General features: G+C 39.0%; 1 protein-coding gene across 6 annotated transcripts in view; it reads right to left on the bottom strand.

The window, feature by feature from the left end:
- The window catches only part of LOC131239884 (uncharacterized), a 74,585-nt gene that overhangs the window by 42,673 nt on the left and 11,351 nt on the right, over positions 1-20,561 (bottom strand). The window contains exons 1-2 of one of the 6 annotated variants that reach the window (XM_058237790.1): positions 10,877-11,136; positions 2,848-3,106 (exon numbers count right to left, since the gene is read on the bottom strand). The exons of 1 other annotated variant lie outside the window; for it this stretch is intronic. Coding sequence is in view for 1 of the 5 variants with exons in the window: in XM_058237792.1 (XP_058093775.1) it covers positions 10,877-10,888 (12 nt within the window). In the remaining 4 variants the exon portion in view is untranslated. Of the gene's footprint in view, positions 1-102; positions 261-2,847; positions 3,107-10,876; positions 11,137-20,561 lie in introns of those variants that run through there. 4 more of the 6 variants (XM_058237788.1, XM_058237787.1, XM_058237792.1 and 1 more) reach the window with 4 other exon arrangements.

The following is a 20,561-nucleotide window of genomic DNA, read 5'->3' as shown; positions in this document are numbered from 1 at the left end:
ATTTTCTTTAACTATTCAGCACGGATTTAGGGCATCTAAAGAGAGACATAAAATAAACCAGCATATTAGACAACGCGGCCTTTAGAAGGGTTAAGCGCCCACCCGAGGACATATCGACATTTCCACAAGGCCAACTTTCGTTCAATTCTTTCAAGCACCCTATCCCAGGGATGCTTGGTCAGCTTCCCAATGCATAAAGGCAGCCCTAAGTATGTAGTAGGAAAGGAAGCGGGTTTGCACCCGAAGATCCAAGCAAGCCACTCCAAGTCACCATCAAGGACATGCACACCGAGCAACTCATATCAATGTTTTAAATATCTACGCTATGTAGCATGTAGCTTACACTACGTAGTGTAACTTAGCCTTAATGTTACGTAGCTCATATAAATAGCTTAAGTCGTGTGTGGCCTCTGCTACATGATAATTTGCATATGCTACATGCTAATAGACTACACCAGCTACGTAGCTCACATTACAAGTTATTTTTCAATACAACAAGAAAATCAATTAATGTTTCCAATGATTTGTTACATTTTTCTATTTTCAATTAAAATTAGTTAATCTTTTCAATGATTTTAGTAAAAATAATATGAGTAACAACATTAAATCAGCTTTGTTGCTCTTTCTTACCTTTATATTTAATGATTACCTTTTCCTAATACTTCAGGTTGGTTTAGTTACAACAAATATCATGAAATTTTGTTAAATTTCATTATTAATCAGTCTAATTTGGTGAATATCATGAAATTGGTGCAACCAAGTGCAACATTGAGGAAAAATCTAGAATTAAGAGTGTAGCTTACGCTACACACTATGTAGCTTATGCCTCACGCTTCAGAGTGTAAACACAATGCTACACACTATTCACTATTTAAAACACTGATTCAGACTTTGCTGCGTTAATATTCAACCCCGAAACCTCTTCAAAGCAAACCAGAATTTTTTTAAGATTGTCCACTGACTACTTGGCATCACTAAAGAGGAGTATCATCTACATAATGGAGGTGCAAGATCTGATACCCCATCAAGGGCATTGCAAAGTCACTAAAAAAAGCCTGTTTTCGACTCTCTTAGCTAATATAGCACTGAGGGCTTCCCTAATAACCACAAATAAGGAGAAAAAAGCTCCCCCTGCCTAAGACTCCGAGAAGCTATAAAAAGGCCCTTGGGCGACCCATTAACCAGAACTGAAAAGGAAGCTAAATGCACACGAACACTAATCCATCCTCTCCGCTTCTGGCCACAACATATCCACTCAAGCATATAGTCCAAGAAATCCCAGTCGACATGGTCATAGGCTTTTTCAATGTCCAATTTGCAAACTAAACCAGGAATCTTGTCTCTGTGCCTGCAATCGATGCACTTATGAGCCACTAATCCGCTGTCGAGAATCTTTCTACCTGCGACAAAGGCACCTTGACTCTCTGAGATCACAGAAGAGAGAACCACTCTGAATCTAGTCACAAGGATCTTAGCCAGAATCTTATAGGGGCTTCCGATGAGACTGATAGGCCTAAAGTCTTTCAACTGCTCAGCAACTTCAATTTTAGGAATAAGAGCACTGAATGAAGTACCCATCTACCTAGCCAAACGATCTCTCTCCCAGAATTTTGCAAGAAATTCCATGACATCTTTCTTAACTACGTACCAAAAATTTTGGAAGAACAGGATAAGGAAACCATTCAGCCCCGGTGCCTTTTCTCCACACATAAGAGCTAAGGATAGCTTTCACCTCGTTTTCAAATATCTGCTTTTCAAGCTCAAACGCTTCACTAGGAGTAAGCTTAGAGAAGTGAAGATTGTCCAACCTCGGCCTAGCCCACCAATCACTAGACAGGAGATTGTTGAAGGAGACTATGGTGTCAGAGATCTTACTTTTATCCGTGGAAGAACCCCATTAATCAACAGAGAATAAATCATGTTAGCTTGAGCACGCACACTAGCAATGCTATAGAAGAATTGTGTATTCTTGTCCCCTTCTTTAAGCCATACCGCCCTCAATCTTTGCCTCCACTTTATTTCCTCATCCTTGGCCCAGGAAGTGTACCTTTGAGATAGGTCAGCCCTATTTTTACTATCATCAGATGACACGCCACCACCCTCTTCTACCAGCTCAAGTTGATGGATCCTCCCTCTTACCAAGAACATCCTTTTTCTAATTTTTTATTTTCTCTTTCAACAATTGCAACTTCCTAAATAACCTGAATCCCACGAACCTTGAACCAAGGAGGCCGACCAGTCTTCCACCAACTGGTCGAAACCTTTGACTTCTAACCACGCCGCCTTGAATTTGAAGGGTTTCGGACCCCAATTTTCTTTAACAACCACTAAGAGCATAGGTCAATGATCTGAGTCCACTCTAAGAAGACCCCGCCACCTCACCAACAGATATTTCTCAACCCAGTCTGCTAACAACAGAAACCTATTTAGCCAAGACATAGCAACGTCTTCTCAGCCACTTGACCAAGTAAATCTGGCCCCTCCCATGGGCAAGTCCATCAAACCGTGGCAGCCCAGCCGGATTTTTCATAGGAGAACTACACCACAATAAAGTCTCCACCAATGCACCAGGGAATGTCCCACTTCTACCTAATCCCATCAAGCTCCTTCTAAAACAAATCATGCAAATTGCTCTTGCATGGGCCATATACTGCTATGAACACCCAAAGGAATCCTGAAGAATAATCCCATAATAAGATCGAAAGAGGAAAAAAAAATGCCCGAGAAAGAATATACCATATTCCAAACCTTCAATTTCCAAGCAATAAGAATACCCCCAGCTGCCCCCCGAGGTGTCAAGAGAAACCCAATCAAGATCGTTAATTCCCCAAATTAAAGCCAACATACCTCTGTCCACTGCCGGTAACTTGGATTCTTGAGGAGCAGTGATATCAGCTATCGTCTTCTTGCATATCCTATTGACTTGGGCCCTCTTGTAATTAATTGAGCATTCTAGGCTCATCAACTCCCTCCAACCTCTAGGGGATTTTCCTGGGCTTCGGCAACTTCCCTTGTTGTTGACAGTGGACTGCCCTGGATTGAACAAACTGGTAGCAGTAGATGTCTTCGTCACGCGGCCCACATGACATTTTGAAAGGTTGTAATCCTTCCAAAGAAAACATGTTAACATCAAGGAATTATATGAAGTCACACTGCCCTTATGTTTCACGTTGCCCTTATGTTTTATATGAAATCCTTGCAAAGAAACATATTAAAACAGAGGAATTATAGTGTTGATGCATCAGGAAGTCAATAGCTTCCCAATATGCCCCATCCATAAGGGCGCGTTTGGATGCCTGTAAGTTCTTTAAGTTGTAACTTACAGGTGAAAGTAACTTATAGGTAATCCTATAAGCTATAAGTTACTTACAGGTAAGTTGGTTTTGTATGTGGGTAACCTGTACATTAGTTACAAATAAGACGTTGTATATTCACACCAAGCAAAGCTTGGAGTAGGGAATTATTCCAAAATCTAGTTGACACAAAAGAAAGCTTGGCACAAAGTATTGCATTTTATTAAGCACATTTAGATGAATACTTGAGTCAATTCTTAAGCTAAACTAATCATCGGGTGGGCCATAAAAGTCGGTCACATATTCAAAATACCTGTAATGTGGAACAGTAACTTATGAATGGATCAGAGATCAGTGTCATTTTTATTAGGTAGCCCATTAAATTCATGACCACCTGATCATCACACGTGGAAAAGCATGGGTCTACTTTGATTTCTATGTTGTAGGGACAAGGAGGAAGGCAAAACACAAAATATCAACCTGATCCAAAACTTATGTGGCCCACCAAGATTTTTTAATGGTTGGCATTCAATAAAAGTTGTTTCCTATGGTGTGGCCCACCTGAGATTTGAATCAACTTCATATTTTGGCCCATGCCCAAAAATGAGCTAGCAAAGCAGATGGATGTGTGGATACAACACAGACATCATAGTGGGCCAGCTTTCCTCATCTCTCGCATGTCCAAGGGGGTCGAAGTGACCCCAACGCTGGGGGGAGAAAAGAGAGGGATCGACAAACCTCTCCGCTAGAGCTAACCTTGAGGGGCAGTCAAGGAGAGAGGGAGATGTTGGAGACGGCTGGTGGTTCTTTCAATGTCCATCAATGGGTGCCTTCACTCAGCTGCCAAGTATTCCATAACAATAACGGTGGTTGTAACGGCCACTATCATTACCTTTACGATACGAGTTGTAATGGTCATTACAGCACCCGTAACAGCCATTAGTCTCTTTTTCTTTATTTAAAAAAATCCAAAAAAAAAACTTTATCTACCCCATAACGGCCTTCGCGGGCGGCGTAACGGGACGTAACGGCAATTACAGGTCATTTTTTTCCATAACAGTTGTTACAATCATTACGACCCCGTAACATGCAACGATTGCCACCGTTACCTTTACGTAACAGCTTTTACGGCCCTGTAACGGCCATTACGGCACACCATGTCAGTTGTGTTTCCCCTTCCTTTTCCAAATTCAAAAAAGAATTTGTTGGCTTGTAAGAAAGTCCCCATTTAACTGAAAAGATAGACCTTTTCCCTGTCACTTTTCTTTTAAATTTGCTTTAGTTGAGACTTTCTTACAAGTTGAGAGTAACTTACCCGTAAATCTCCTGCCCAAACACCACCTATAAGTAACTTACAAGTAAGTTACATTTTACAAAACTCTCAGGCATCTAAATAAAACCTAAAGGTGACATCCACGGTTCAAGGATCCACACTGTTGACTGATTGGCCTCACCATGAGTTCTGCTTATACAGACTGCACGCATCAAGACACTATTCACATCTCAATGTATCAGGACCTAATAATTCCACGCTTCCATAATCTTCACTTTTATACATCAAACCAACTTATAATTTCACTTTGAAAAGTAGTCTCTCGTATCAACCAAACTTTTTTTAATGAAAAGTGAAATTTTATTGCAAAGAGAAAAATAAAATTGTTAAAATGCTGCATAACATCAACACAAAACAAGCATGACCAGCAAAAAATAAACACAGCAACAGAAAGCCGAAAAATAAAATACGACTAATAAGTAAACTGCTCCCAAAAGGATAGAAGAACGAAACTCATGGCAGACTTCGACTATCCATTGTTTGGAGGGCCGACAAGGTAGGGCTGACTTTTGCAAGACTATCGGCCAAGGAATTATCCTCTCTAAAGCATGCACAAGACTTGTTGGCTGATTTTTGCACAGATCAAGCACTTCCCCAAATTAATGGTTGACCTTTGGCCAATATGCTAGAAGGCTGAAAATGAAATCCAATAACGATCTGCCAGATTTTTTTTCCTCCGATCGAACATCAGATTGTTTCTTTCTAGCAAGGTGTTCCATAATGCTAACAATGTGTGTGACGGTGCCCACCTTATGGATAAGCTGAATTGGCGTAACAGCCGATACAGGGGGCATAACAGCCAATACACCCCTGTACCCACGATTTTTTTTCCTCCAAAAAATCTGGAAAATATTTTAAAAATTGTAAATATTGCAAATATGCATTCATTTATAATTTTGAACATGTTTGTGGTACTGTAACGGTCCAGTCTTTGGTGAAAATGTTGTATCAAGCTATCTAATGAATTTATAAACCTAATAACCTAAAATTGATTGCAAATCTTTTATATTAATTATCTAAATATATGATATCAATATGAATTTTTTAGAATGACTATAATACCAAAACATCTCATATTTGCAGGTGTTAAATGTATTTCAACATACAGTGTGTAGGGACATTTGTGTCCTATTATGTAATTCATATATCTAATAATTTAATATCATTTCCCCCAAATAGATCTTAAGAAAAAATTGAAATTAGATTTTGGTGAATAGTATTGTCGATTTGGAGCTGATTTGATGGACCATTCGATGCCCCAAATCAGCCTCAAATTCATGCAATCTATTGGCACTTATCCCACTAATAGATTGGTGGACATTTATTGGACAGTGAAAAATGGAAAATATCAAATGGTCAAATTTCAAAAAACAAGTGTCTATAATTTGGGATTGTGACTTAGCAACAATAGTGTCATAATTTAATTTATTAATTTTGAGTTAATGTATGCCTCATGTAAAAAAAAATTAGGGTCATGTATGTGGGGCCCACCTCGATGTATGTGTTGCATATCCATATGATGCAGAACAATTAACCACTTGTTCTAAAAGCTCGAACTATTAGAGCATGGCGAATTAATCCATTTATCTCATAGCTCAGGCCCCACATCACATGGGTTAGGACCTCAGCCGAACCCCCCTCGTGGGCCCCATATCACATGGATATTGCCTCACACGAGCCACCCACCCCGAGTGTGTCCCAACATCCCACAGGCTACCCCACTCGAGCCTAGTGTGAAAATGCCCCTACAGTAATCACCCATAGTGAGGGGTCTCAAACACGAGACCTCCCGCTCTAATACCACTTTGATGTATGACAATTAACCATTTACTTTAAAAGCTCAAACTGTTAAAGCATCGTGAATTAATCCCTTTATCTCATAGCCCAGGCCCCACATCGCATGGGTTAGAACCTCGGACGAACCCCCCTCGTGGGCCCCACATCACATGGGTACCGCCTCACACAAGTGGGGCCTGCCTCACACGGGCCACCCACCCCGAGTGTGTCCTCGCATCCCACAGGCCACCCCACTCGAGCCCGGTGTGAAAATGCTCTTGCATTACCATGTCATCCATCTGTTTTGCCAACTCATTTTAGGCCATGGTCCAACAATGAGCCAGATCCAAACCTCAGGTGGATCACTAGTGGGTGAGGCCCTGAATATGGGGCCCACCTTGATGTATTTGTACATCCATGCTATCAATTTGTTTTTCCTACACATTTTAAGGCATGGTCCCAAAAATCAAGCATATTTAAACCTCAGGTGGACCACTAGTAAGTGACACCTCGAATGTGGGGCCCACCTCGACGCATTTTTTGTATGTCCATGTCGTCCATCCTTTTTTGCCAACTCATTTTAGGGCATGGTCCAAAAAATGAGGCAGATCCAAATCTCCGATATACCACATAGTAGAGATTGAATTCCCACCATTAAAAACTTCTTAGGACGTATATTTTTTTTTAATCAAGATGCTATTTGTGTTCTCCCTTGATCCAGGTCTACGCAGCCTTATCAACAAGTTCGATGGAAAATAAACATTACAGTGGGCCCTAGGAAGTTTTTAATGGTGGAAATTCAATCCCTATTGTGTGATCCACTTGAGATTTGGATCTGCCTCATTTTAGGGACCATAACCTAAAATGAACTAGAAAAACGGATAGAGGGCATGGATATAAAACAAATAAATCAAGGTGGGGCCCATACATCGAAACTATGCAAGTGCACTGAGCGGCGTAAGCCGCGGACTATTTAAAAAAATAAGTGCGTGGTTGTTTTACAGCCATGCCATCTATTCGTTTTAAGAGAGACGAGGGGGGGCGCACTAGAGGGGGAAGGAGGAGGAGCAGTTGTTGTCGTAACAACGCCACAGAGCAACCATAGCAGCAATAGAAGAAGTAGTAGTAGAAAAGAAGAAAAATAAGTATTTCTTTTCTTCTTCTTTTTCCTTTTTTTTTTAATGTTTTCTTTTTAGGGGTATTGTGTGTAACGATTGTTACGGGGACCATAATAGCCATTATGCCCTATAACCCGTAACGGTCATTGCGGTTCATTTTTTTTGAACCTCCCCATTTCAACCCTATATCGCGTAACGGTAATCGCTGTTAATATTACGTATCGACCGTTATGGACGTAACCAATTCTGCACCCTATGCTTTCGAGCCAAATAGACCATAAGCTAGCCTAGATCACCAAAGCCCACAACTGCCTTCCAATAAATCCCCAAGCACCCAGCACCCAGCTACCAAGCACATCCATAATAGTCTCTAGAAGAACTCACCGAATACCGAACTAGGAACATACGTTCTTGTAGACCTCCCAAGAGAAATTGCAGTGAATGGGGATGTGGATCACAGACCTCAACCACACATCAGCAAGATCTTTTGCCAACTAGCATTACACAAAAAGACTTCAAATGGTCCACCATTAAGATCCTATCTAAGAGAGTTAGCCATATGAAGGCCTTGACTTCCAATCCCCTAATTTTGAGAAAGCAGAGAACCTTTCTAAAACCTAAAAAAGAATTACTCATTTAGGATCCTCTTTACCAAGAATTCTTACAGGTCTGCATCATATTCGCCAGCAAGCCGGCCAGTACTATTATGTAGGGAGGGCAGAGGGGTTGAATCATAAAAATTATTGGTAAATACGATCCCAAATGTGCATTCTTTTTGGGTTTTGGACATATTTGATAGTGTAAGGTGCCATTCCTTGTTGTTGAGTGTCAACATGACCTGATGCAAGTCAACCAAATAGGCCATAATCAAGCATGATTTGGTGGATTAGGGCTCGTTACATATAAGTACCCAAAAAAAAAAGAAGAAGAAGAAGAAGAAGAAGGGATGTTTCACCCCCTCTTACAATATTTCTCAAAAAAGTCCACTCCACTTGGATTCATCGAATCCTATTCAAATTGTGTGTTTTGATCCTCAAAATAGGCCTAGATCTAACTTAAGATTAGTTTCCAAGCTTCCTTCATGGTTAAGATGAAGAAATAAGTGGAAAACAAGAGAAATTTTGAAATTAAAAGTTTTCAAAATGGGCCTTTTATGGCTGTATAGGCTTGTAACGGCCATATCAGCCCTGTAACAATACCGATACACCTTGAATCGGCCTGTGTTGGCTGATACAGGCTGATATGGCCCTTTTTCATAACAGACCGATTCACCCCTGTATCATGTAACCGGGTTACTGTTCCTTTAGATATCAGCCAATGCAGCTGAAACGTAACCATTTTTCAATCCCATGGATAGTACAATATAGAGGGACCTAATTGAAAAGATTCCATTCGGCTCTAGCATCCAACTTCTCTTGTCAACCCCAGTCCTCAACAGAAGTACCTTCGACAAAAGATTGAGCGGATCCATCAGATTCCTAAATTCATCATACCTGAGGTCTCATCTAAGGGGGACTCCAAAAGTCATCCCAACCCAAGGAGCTGAAAGAAATGGTCAATAGGTACCCCTTTTTTTGTATCAATCATGTGTAGATCCTCATATCTATCACACAACAGAAGATCTAATGCCCAGAAGTCCTAGAACCAAAAATTCAAACCATTCCTTAATCTGAACAAGAAATTATTGGAACAAAAATCCCCTGCCCAAAAAAAAAAAAAACCCTCCAAAGAGGTTTTGCTTGGATACATCCCAATGCATTGCAATACAATAGGTCGGGAGTTGGGACTTTTGCCTTTGAATCCGGTTCATATTCCAATCATCCACATCATTTTTATCATGAGTCTCATCTTCTACGGTGGAATGTCAACAAATAAAAGCTCCCAATTGGATTATTTCAACCCTCTAATAGTTTGGCTCTTTTGCTTTGAACATGAACGGTCACCATAACTTTCGCATAATTGAAGGGTAGAAATATTCCATTCAAGAAATTTTTCAAGAATCCCCCATCGAAGGAGCCCTATCAAATCAATGTGTGGGTCATTTAAAACACCCAAATCCAATAGCCAAAATCACGACGTATCTTGTTGCAGTATGCTGGGATTTAATCCAACAAACCTCCTAATTCAACCAAAATCAAAACGAATTAAAAACTAATTGCAAAACTAAGATCCCCATAATCCATACCAGATTAAATTAGCCACACATACAAAGATTCAAGAGGCAACACATGCCACCATTGAACGCATAAAATAAATAAATAAATAAGACAAACTTCTCATATTTTCTTAATATTCAAGCTCTAAAAAAAAAAAATCACACACCCCATAAGTTACTTATTTATAACCTAGAGCAAGTGAAATCCTAATAAAGTAAAATGCTAAAACACCGTTACTTGTGACCATGTAGGGCTCCTTCATGTGGACTCCATGTTGGGCTCATATGTGACCATGTGGGACCCACACATGTGATTAAGTTGGGTACGCTGTATGCATGTGAACCTAAAGATCTACTTGCATAACCTCCCTTTCAAATAAATAAACCATCACCCCTCATCACTGGTATAACATAACAACCATTGATATCTTCACCACACTTTAACATAACACCCTCTCCATCCATGGACGCGGATCAGGTGGTGTTGCCACCACCTCCAACAGTGGCGTGTAGATGTGTTGGGTGTTGTGGGACCAAGCGTGCTGTACGTGTTTTATATCCAGGCCATCCATCCATTTTTCCACCTCATTTTAGGGCATGAACACAAAAATGAAGCAGATCCTAAGCTGACACCCATAATTGAAACCTTTCTAGGGCCCACTGTAATGTTTATTTCTCATCCAACCTCTTGGTAAGGTCAGTCAGACCTGGATAAAGGGAAAACATTACTATCAGGCTGATCCAAAACTTTTGTGGCCCCCCAGGAAGTTTTTAATGGCTGGCTTTCAATCACCACTGTTTCCTGTAGTGTGGTCCACTTGAGTTTCGGATCTGCTTCATTTTCGGGTTCATGCCCTAAAATGAGGGGGCAAAACGGATGGACGGCGTGGTGATAAAACACGTACATCACGTTGGGACCCGCAGCGCCCAACACATCGACACACCACCGCTGGAGGTGGTGGCAACACCACCTGATCCGCGTTCATCGACGGAGAGGATGTTATAAAGACAACATGTTGGGCCCACAGAGCTTGGGCATAAAAAACGGTGTTGTACAGGATTCCGGTCCCTCCCGAAAGACAGCAACTGCCATTTCCGGGACGCATGCCTCCGCTTGAAACTCTCTATAACCCCAAACCGAATAACGATTGAATTTCCAGATTGATTGATGCTGAAGGAAGCAAGTTGAGAGGTCGCTTACCTGAATTTTCATATTCGCTTCCGTTGCAAAAAGGAAGAAGAGATGGAAGTGGAGAGACGAGAGGCGGTGGTGCACGATAACGTGCGCAGAGGATGCTGGCGTAGGTTAAGAAGACGGAAGACTGTCAACGGACCGGAACGGACCGGGCTTGCCGAAAAAGATTTGGATGAGCACCATCCACGCCAGGCCCAAATGGCATTTCAAATCCAAACAACCGACCTCGCCTGGATTCATATTCTTTAAAAGTTGACTTTGGCCCATTTGTTAATTCTGAAATCATCTGAATCTGAAATATGAATTTGAATTCTAAAAATTACTAATGAATCTAGAATAACTTGTTTGTTAACTTAATGTCTAAAATGTTTGAAATATATTAATTGGATACATTTACCTATATGAAACAACTGTGATTGAATCCGTACCTTTAAAAACTTCATGAATTTCACTTAAATGTTTATTTGTCATCCAACCTATTGAAAAAGTCACAGATAGCTAGATAAAGAGATGACACAAATATCAACATGATCCAAAGCTTTTATGGCCCAAAAAAAAAATTTTAATGGTCAATCGCCACTAATTCCTTTACAAAGTTTCATCTAAGATTTGAAGCTAATTTATTTTTTGGATCATGCCATGAAATAAGCTTTCAATATGTATAGACGGTATGGATGTATTCACATATATCACAGTAGCCCCCAGGTGTGAGCTGGATTTCATGAAAAAGCATTTCCCAAGAAGGCCACCGCTGGAAATCTATATGGGCCCGCCATGATGTTTGTGTGAAATCCACCCCATCCATCCATTTTGTGAGATCATTTTAAGATATAATGCTAAAAATGAGCCATATCCAATGCTCAGATGGGCCGAAAATGTGAGGATTGGACGCCCATGATTAAAATATTCACGGGGCTACAGAAGTTTCCGATCATGCTAATATTTGTGGTTTGAGTTCATCTCACTAGGAATGGCATTATGAACCGTATTTATGGCATGTTAACATCACCGTCGACCCGGGGAGGTTTCAATGATAGGAATTTTCCTACCCACCTTTTCCTTTAGGGCCCGTTTGATTTTCCATGATCCTGGTAAATACCTGGTAAAGAAGTAATTATTACGTTTTCACTTATTTGAAAATGAGTTTGTAATTCTACCTAGAAAATCGGTCCAAAATGTTGACTTAAATACGTGGGCCCCACCATAATGTATATAATATATCCATGTCGTCCATCTGTTTTATTAGAATATTTTAGGGCATGATCCGAAAAAATTAGGAAGATCTAATGCTCAATTGGCCCACATGAAAGGAAACAATGGACTTAATTTGTCTACCGTTGAAAGTTTATTCTTTTACTAAACCCACATTGAGGTTTATTCACTATCTAACCCGTTCATAGGGTCACATAGACATGGATAAGGGAAAAATATAAGTCTGATTTAAAACTTCTAAGGGCCTCAATAAGTTTTTATTAGTAGGCATTTGATTCTCACAATTTCGTGTGGTGTGGTCCACTTGATCTTTGGATTTGCCTGATTTTTGGGCTCATGACTTAAATTTATTTGGCATAATGAATGGGGTGGTGTGGATAATCCACACACATTATGGTGGGCCCCATATTTATTTTACAAATTCCTCAATTTAAGTGTTTAAAAAGTAATTGGTCAAGCCAGCATTGGGAAAGATGCAGCTAATTTCCTTGGTAAATAATGATTACTCATTTACAAGGTAATTACATTTGAACCAAGAAATCAAACAGGCCCTTAGTGCGGCCCACTTAAGTCTTTTATCTTCCTCATATTTGTCTCAAGTCATAAAATGATCTTAAAACACATATGGACAAATTAGATTGATCACAAACATAACAGTGGGTTCCACCTGAGACTCCAGTGCACAGGAACTTCCTGTTTGCACATAATTCGCATCCCAAATCTAGGAGGGGATTGCGTACTACCCCACCATGATCCACCTAAATATGAACAATTAAGGGTTATGTGGGGCCTATCATGATATATATGTTTTATCTATACCGTGCATTCATTTTTCATATTATTTTAGAAATTAAGACAAAAAAACAAGACAAATATAAGGCTTAAATGGGCTACACTATAAGAAACTGTGAGAATTGGGTGCCTATCATTGAAAACTTCTTGGGGCCACATAAGGATTTGATTAAGCTGATTTTTGTGTTTTTTGTGTGACCTTATAAAGAGATTTGATGCCAAATAAGCTTCACGGTGGACATCAGAAAGGTTTTAACGGTAGTCTTTCCTACCCCACTACTTTATATTGTGTGGTTGACTTGAGCTTTGGATGTGCATCTTTTTCAGATCATGCTTTAGAAAGATATAAAAAAGCTGATAGATAGAGTGGATTTAATACATAAATCATGGTGAGCTTAGAGAAGTGCCCCATGTTAAAAGTTGGGATGTGTATAACACAAGGGAGAAAATCTTTATCGCAAAGGACAACTTTGGATTTAAAAATAATAATCATGGAGCGCATTCTTGATTCCTCATTAAGCTAGACTCCTATCATGAAAAAATTTCAGCATAAAATGGTGGAGCTCTTTCCTTCTTCCGCATTAACAAACACCACTAAACATGGAATATTTTCCAAATTCTGTGTTAAGTGCAAAAATTCAGCGTTAACAAACAGGCCCTTAAACTCCTCATTTTAACTTAAAATTACTTAAAAGTGTTAATAACTAAGTATGGAAATTCTTATCTACCTTGATATGAAAAGAAGAAAAAATAACCAGCTAAAAAACAATTGGAATAAAAAATAGTTACCTATCGTATGTGCCTAAATGAGAAAATAAATAAAAGAAAGAAAAGATAATAGTATGAAAGTCGTCGATGGAAAAATTAAAACGCTCTAAAAAAAAGTGAAAAAAGAAGAAGAAGAAGATGGGTTCAGAATTAATATCTTGTGTTGATTTGGCCATTTTAAAGTAATTATCATAATTAACATTATGGAGAGAAGACTAACTCTTATGTATTATAAGTTGGAATTCACTAAGCATACTAGTAGCTTGGTGTTTAATTAGATTCTATTAACTGATTGATGATGAAGAATTTAGTTTAATAGTTTACTAGTGATATTAAGTTCTAGACTAATAATATTATATTCTCGTATCGTTGAATTTTACCTGCATACATATAGGATTACATGGAATGTTGTTTTTATGAGAAATGTTTAAAATTTGGATTTTGAATATATTTTTTTCACATGCTTTGCTCGGGACTAGAAAAATGTTGATTGGGGGGTATGTTGAGTATAAAATATTATATATTTCTCCCTTATTATGTATTGGTTTTATTAGCATGAATGTGTTTAATTGATTTATTTACGTATGTTTTCCTGTGCGAGGTGATTCGAGACCTAAGATGAAAAGAAAAGATTTAATGTTTAAAGAATGACTAAGACATGGAGATTTAGAGGTGATTAATAAAAACTTCAAGGGTAAAAAATCCAAGAAAATCAAGTGCAAAAGAGAGAAAATGCTGGAAGAATCACAAATTTCATTAACAGAAATAATAAACTGTTCAGTCCCACCTGAGGTTGGTTCAGTTCGACGGAATGTGCACAAAATAATCCAGCGATAAAAAGTGACTTTCATAGAAAATTTGGCTTGACACTTAGGTGCTACCGAAGCCATGTTTGGTACCATTGAAGGGGAGTTCAGTACGACCTGACGGAGACAGGGACTTCATATCTATTTTGGAGAAATTTCACTGCAACCGAGAGAAAATTAGGTGCAACCGAAATTATGTACAGTTGTAACCGAAGGTGACTATCGATGCGACCTAAGCGTAACATAAATGCATAAAATTGAAATCGGTTCCAAGTCAGTGTGAATTTTTCTTATTTAAATGAATGATTCTAACCTTCCTAGAGATGAATTAAGGTAGAAGAGATGAAGTAAGGAGTTATGGAGCTTCCATGGAATCCTTCTTCTCCAATCCTTTAGTTCTTCTTCAGTTTTTATATTTTTCTTTTGAGTTTTAATTCAATCATCAAGAGTCTTCTTCGGCAGGGGCACATGTGGTGTACCATTTGATGGTTATTGGGGATTATTATTAGCATTCACAGTTAGTCCATTCATCTAATTGAAATTAGGATGATTCCGTCAATTCTAAGTATACATGTTAAAATTTTGGGCACTAAACGGGAGTTTGTAAGCATTCATGGCATTCACTTAGGCTTACGACATCTCTTGAAATGCAGGGATCGTAAGACAATCTATAGATGTATGTTTCTCTCACAAATACCACAAGTTCTTTCAATAGCCTCACCGGTTTGGACCGCATCTACTTTCCTTAATTCTGTGGCTTTAACCTTCCGTGTGAGAACCATAATCCTTGCCTTCACATGGTCTTCCTCTTTCAAAACATATATTCCCCCTTTCTCCTTAGGTGTGGGTTTGGTACTACTTGGTTTGTTAAAGGTATTCCAAAATTGGGCGTTTTTAGCCAACACATCAAAGTAATCCCAAGCCTTATCGGGATCCTTATGAATTTGTCGTTGCACATCATCTTTACAAATTGGCGCATGTTTGAATTTAATCATCATAGAAAAAGATAATTGCACGCCACATTTTGTAACCATGATGGGGACGAGTGAGTAGAAGATCTTTAAATAATTCCCAACACTGAAAAAATGTCTCGTCTCCCTTTGGGAAATGTTCATGATATTTCTCCTTAAATTGTTGGTTCTGTGAATTGGGAAAAACTTTTACAAGAATTCCCAGGTCATCGATCTCGGCTATAAGGAGTGGAGCCATGATTTGGCCCTCTCCTTTAAAGACAATGGAAACAATTTTAATCTAATTACGTCCTGTAAGATATTGTTAAAATGAAATGTCGTAATAATCTCATCAAATTCTTTTAAGTGCAAATATGGACTTTCATAATCAAATCCATGGAATTTAGAGAGTAATTAGATAATGCCTAGTTTAAACTCAATATTATTTACATTTACTGGAAAAATCATACAAGATGGTGCAGTTGTTCTCTCAAGTTGTAGTTAGTCACGTAAAGTTTTGAGCAGTAGAATATCGTGCACCTCATTCTCATCACGTATTGTCCTAGCTGGCAGTGTGTTATGCATAACATTGTAACGCCCTGAATCTTGGGTGTTGAGTGAATACTCGACTCCCGATATTCCGAGTATCACTTATGCATTGTGGAAGCGGATTCTATGGTTCATTTTACTTGGCATGCGAGCTTTAAGGAATTTAAGATGGATCATGCGACATGCACTGAAATGGATGCAAATTCTAACTCAAAGTACGGCTAATCAAGAAGATGTATATGCCTACTGTACGGGACCATGTCCCAGAAAAAATACATATGGTTCCAGAATACAAAATGTCTCAACTCAAAATCTCATCGCTACCCCTAAAGCGACCTATAGTGGCCCGCTTAGTAGCTAGAAATACGAAAGCTCCTCATCCAAGTCCACGAATGCCTCCTCCAGCACGTCGGACTCCAGGGTACCTGCATCTATGATAGGGTCTAGTTTATGTTTTAAAACACTATCCTAAAATGGGAGTGAGTGATTAACTCAGTGGTTCCATTAACATCAAGTTACACATGTTATCAATTCCACAAGCACATTTAATGATAAAGCAACTTAAACAGCTAGTTCCTATATACTTTTGTTAATGTATGTGCATGTTATTATGAGATGATGCATGTCCTCACAATCCAACACTCCCTCATGGTGACTCTGACTCATATTCGCAAATGCCAACACTCCCTCATCACGAGATCACAATGTCCAAGTCGCTATAACCTATATTAATGTAAATGCGATGAGTGATTATGTTAGCCGAGTATTTTAATTAAGTCCATTCATCCAGCAAAGATTGGGGGAGCTGAAACACCTTTGTTTAATCAATGGTTCTAATCCAATCATTAGGCCTAGGGCGACTGTAACGGCATTGTTCCTACGATCCTTGATCCGTTTAGGTTCGTCACTCCTAGCTGAATTCATACGATAGGCAAAATTATGAACCAAATTACTCACGATCACTATGGGGGAGGCTCATCACCCTAGCATATGCTGACAACACGAACACAATGTCCCATACCACCATGCCTGGCTCCCGAGGCTTGGGGATTGTAACGCTAACGACTATGAGTGGGCCTCTCTAGGGTGCAGGGTGCTTTAGATTCAAGCGGATGTGATCATATATGATAAACACACATTATTGGTCAGCTAGTAGACTAGTTCAGTTAACTCAGGCGAACATCGACACAACCGTCACTGGGTGCGAGCATCCCGTGTAGTTCAACTACTTTTGGTTGTCTGCGTTTGACCTGGGTCATTTGGACTGACCCGAGCCAATCGCCCCAAATAGGGTTGCCCTTCCAAGTTTTATGGTTTGCCGGCTAACCTGATTAACCAATTAGCCACAATCAATTGGTACACTGCATGCATTACTCGTCGCAAGAAGAGTAAAGAATACAAAACAATAGATTAGCAGGGTTTTACTCGATTTAGGCAATTTATCGAACATGCGAGCGTACTACCCAAATCATCGCAATTCACATGTGAGAAGGCAAAATTAGGCGCATATGTAAGAGAATAATATGGAGCATGAATAGAAAATTTCAGTAATTTCTCCGTATTCTAACATGCAATCAGATGTCCAAGTTACATTACATAAAATTTGAAATTTATGGAAAGCAATTAATTGAATGAATATACACTAGTTAGCATGCGGACATCTACTCACTACACAAACTACTAATTGTGGCATGAGTTCGATAATTGACAACCTAAGGGTAATGATTGTTGAGACTTAAATAATGCATAATTTTATCCATTTATATCTTGGTTTTATGAACATGAATCAGCTTAATGTTCTATTTTACTCATGTATGTGTCACAATATGAATTTAAGAGCTTGGATTGAAAGAGGGTGTTAAAAAGCATGGATTTGATGCTCAAGAATCACCAAGGCAAGGGATGGATCTTAGAAGACTAAGGTTAAAGAATTAATATGCCAAAGATCTAAGAAAACCAAGTGAGGAATGAAAAGAATCGAAGATTTGAAGTGAAGAATCCTGAAATCATCCTGAAAAGTGTATTCTGAAGCTCTAAAGTCTATTTTGGAAAACTGCGCAGCGTGAAGACTATTTTAACAAAACTGTGCAGCGAGAGTCTATTTTGAAAAACTACGTAAATTTGAGACAAATTCTAAAGTTTTCCAACTTTGTACGAAAATTGGAGTTCTCTACTTATAAATAGGACTTTCTAAGGCATTCCTAAGCATCATTCAAGGTATCCCAAAGCAAAATTTAGGGTTTTTAAAGAGTTTTTAATTTTATTAAAGTTTTATAAGTTGTTTTTTATTTTAGATCTTTTTTATTTGCATTTTTTTTCTTTCTTGTTGCTTTTTATTTCTGCAATTTAATTATGTTTTTCTAAGTTCCTTCTAGCCTAAGCTAGAAGGAAAGCACATGAGTTTAATAATTCTTTAAATTATGATAACTGATTGTTTTAATGATGAGAAGAATAGTATATGCATGTTATCTATTGTTTAGGTTTTGTTTTTTGATCTTCTTGTGAGATCCATATGTTTCCATCATATGAGATCCACATTAATGGATAGACTTATCCTAGATCAATCAAATTTCCTAGATAGGAGAGGTTCTCAACCTGCTACATTTCTTTGATTTTCATTATCTCATGGATATTGATTACTTAAAATCATTGACGCTTGAGAATATATGTCAATGGTCTAAATTCATGATTTTCTAATCTTTTATATCATTTATTAAAATATTTAAACTGTTTTATTTTCTGATTAGGCTGACCATAGTGCTCAGATTCTAGTTGTGTTATCCAAGTCATCATAATTTTGGAACATTAACCTATGTGTGGAATTTTGAAACTTGAGTGTTATTTTAATTTAGTTGAATTACATCCATTCAAAAATCCTAAAATCAAATCATCAGTTTAGTTTTTATTACTTAGTTTGTTTTGTATTTGATTTTCTCCTTCTCGCAATTCATCTCCCTATGGGATCGACCCTGTATTCACAAGATATTACTTACGAACCTCTGCACTTGGAGGTAAGCAATCAATGGTCTGCACCTAAAAATGGTTTGTCTGTTTTTGGTGCCGCTCCGAAGGTTAGGGTCCGTAGATCAGCGTGTCGATGCCCTGCACCAATGAGATTAGCTTGCAAGGGCGCATGAAATCAGCCTCTAAGGCTCAAATCACGAGGAGGGTCTAATAGTTACCACTTTTTTGTCGTTGGGTTGTTTCCTATGACGTGACGCGGTCGTGTACTATGTTGTAGCCAGCGGTAGTAGGAGAAATCTCCCAAATCAACTCCCCCAAATATTTCTTTCTCCTCCTCTCCCCACTCCCTCTCCCTGTTTGCAATAAAATTGCATATGGGAGTGAGTTTTTAGGCTTCTTATAGTCCCAGATTTATGTACAAATAGCCATAGGGGTCTCTTTTCTATTAAACTTGCCTTCGGTGGGCTATTTTTGGCCTACAGGGTCCCTTGGGGGCCCGCTGGCTCATCTACACCAAGGGGCAGGTGCCCCACCATAAGATCTATGATCAATCACAATTGGGCTGAGATTAGATGCTTTGATCAACTGTGGGGACCCCACTTGCGATAAACGTCATTGGTGATTGAACGGGGATGCGATTATACGGATGCGAATGGGAAAATATCCTTAACTCATGCCTCGAGTTTGGTCGCAATCCGACGGTCGAAAAGTCACAACTTTGTGAAAGAGCGGAGGGCCTATTTCACTTAAGTTTCAGATATTTGCCTAAGGGATTTGATGTTTCAAGCGCTTAAACTGTTGGCCCAAGTGGATTGATCCTAAGCACTTTCTTGATTTGCCACCTGCGATGGGTCTTAAGCCCAGTGAGGCAGACGATCATCTATAATTTTGGACCTAACGAAACTACGCTGAGTGGTCTAGGTCTATTTTGGTTTGTTGGGGTAATTTTGGGAGAGCCCCCCACGAGGTCCGCTTCGGGTCTACATCCTTCTTAGGTTTAACTATGTTTGCGATGCCATCCCTTCATAATTTGTGAAAGTGGCCGATCAACGATGTTTATGCTTAGTTTATGGGGCTTCGCACGCTTCCACATGTAGTCTCCCTACACGGTCCTGGGGCGGCTCACTGGTAGACACCCTAGGATCATGTGTCGTTTGGCTCAGATGTTACAAACATTCTTATCGAAATTTTACTCATTCTTAGCCATGGTTCTAGTTAATTCATAAGACTTCAAGTGTTTTCTAACACGGTGATGGATAAACAATCCTTTAACTAGTCCTCCTTCACTTAGAAATCTCAATGTGTGATTACAGATCCACTTGGCATGAACACACAAAACCCTAGTTTAAAATTGTAAGTGCTAGGATGTTGAGCACTCATAAGTTGTCAAATTTTGTAAAGACAAAACCACTTCAAAGTAGATGTTCAAAGATTGGTCTATGTTCACGAGAAGATCAAGCTCAAGATCAGTTTATGTTCAAGAGAAGGTCAAGCTCAAGATCAGTCCATGCTCAAGAAAAGATCAAGCTCAAGATCAGCTAATGTTCGAGAAAAGATTGAGCTCAAATTTAAGATGAAGTCTAAGACAAAGATCAAGCCAATTTGAATAAGATATTTGATATATCTCAGGTGGTATAAAACCCTAGAAAG

This window comes from Magnolia sinica, chromosome 3 (assembly GCF_029962835.1).
Source record: "Magnolia sinica isolate HGM2019 chromosome 3, MsV1, whole genome shotgun sequence".
NCBI classification, from domain to species: Eukaryota; Viridiplantae; Streptophyta; class Magnoliopsida; order Magnoliales; family Magnoliaceae; genus Magnolia; species Magnolia sinica.
The sequence above is the reverse complement of the archived record's forward strand: the minus strand, read 5'-3'. Positions and strand labels throughout refer to the sequence as shown.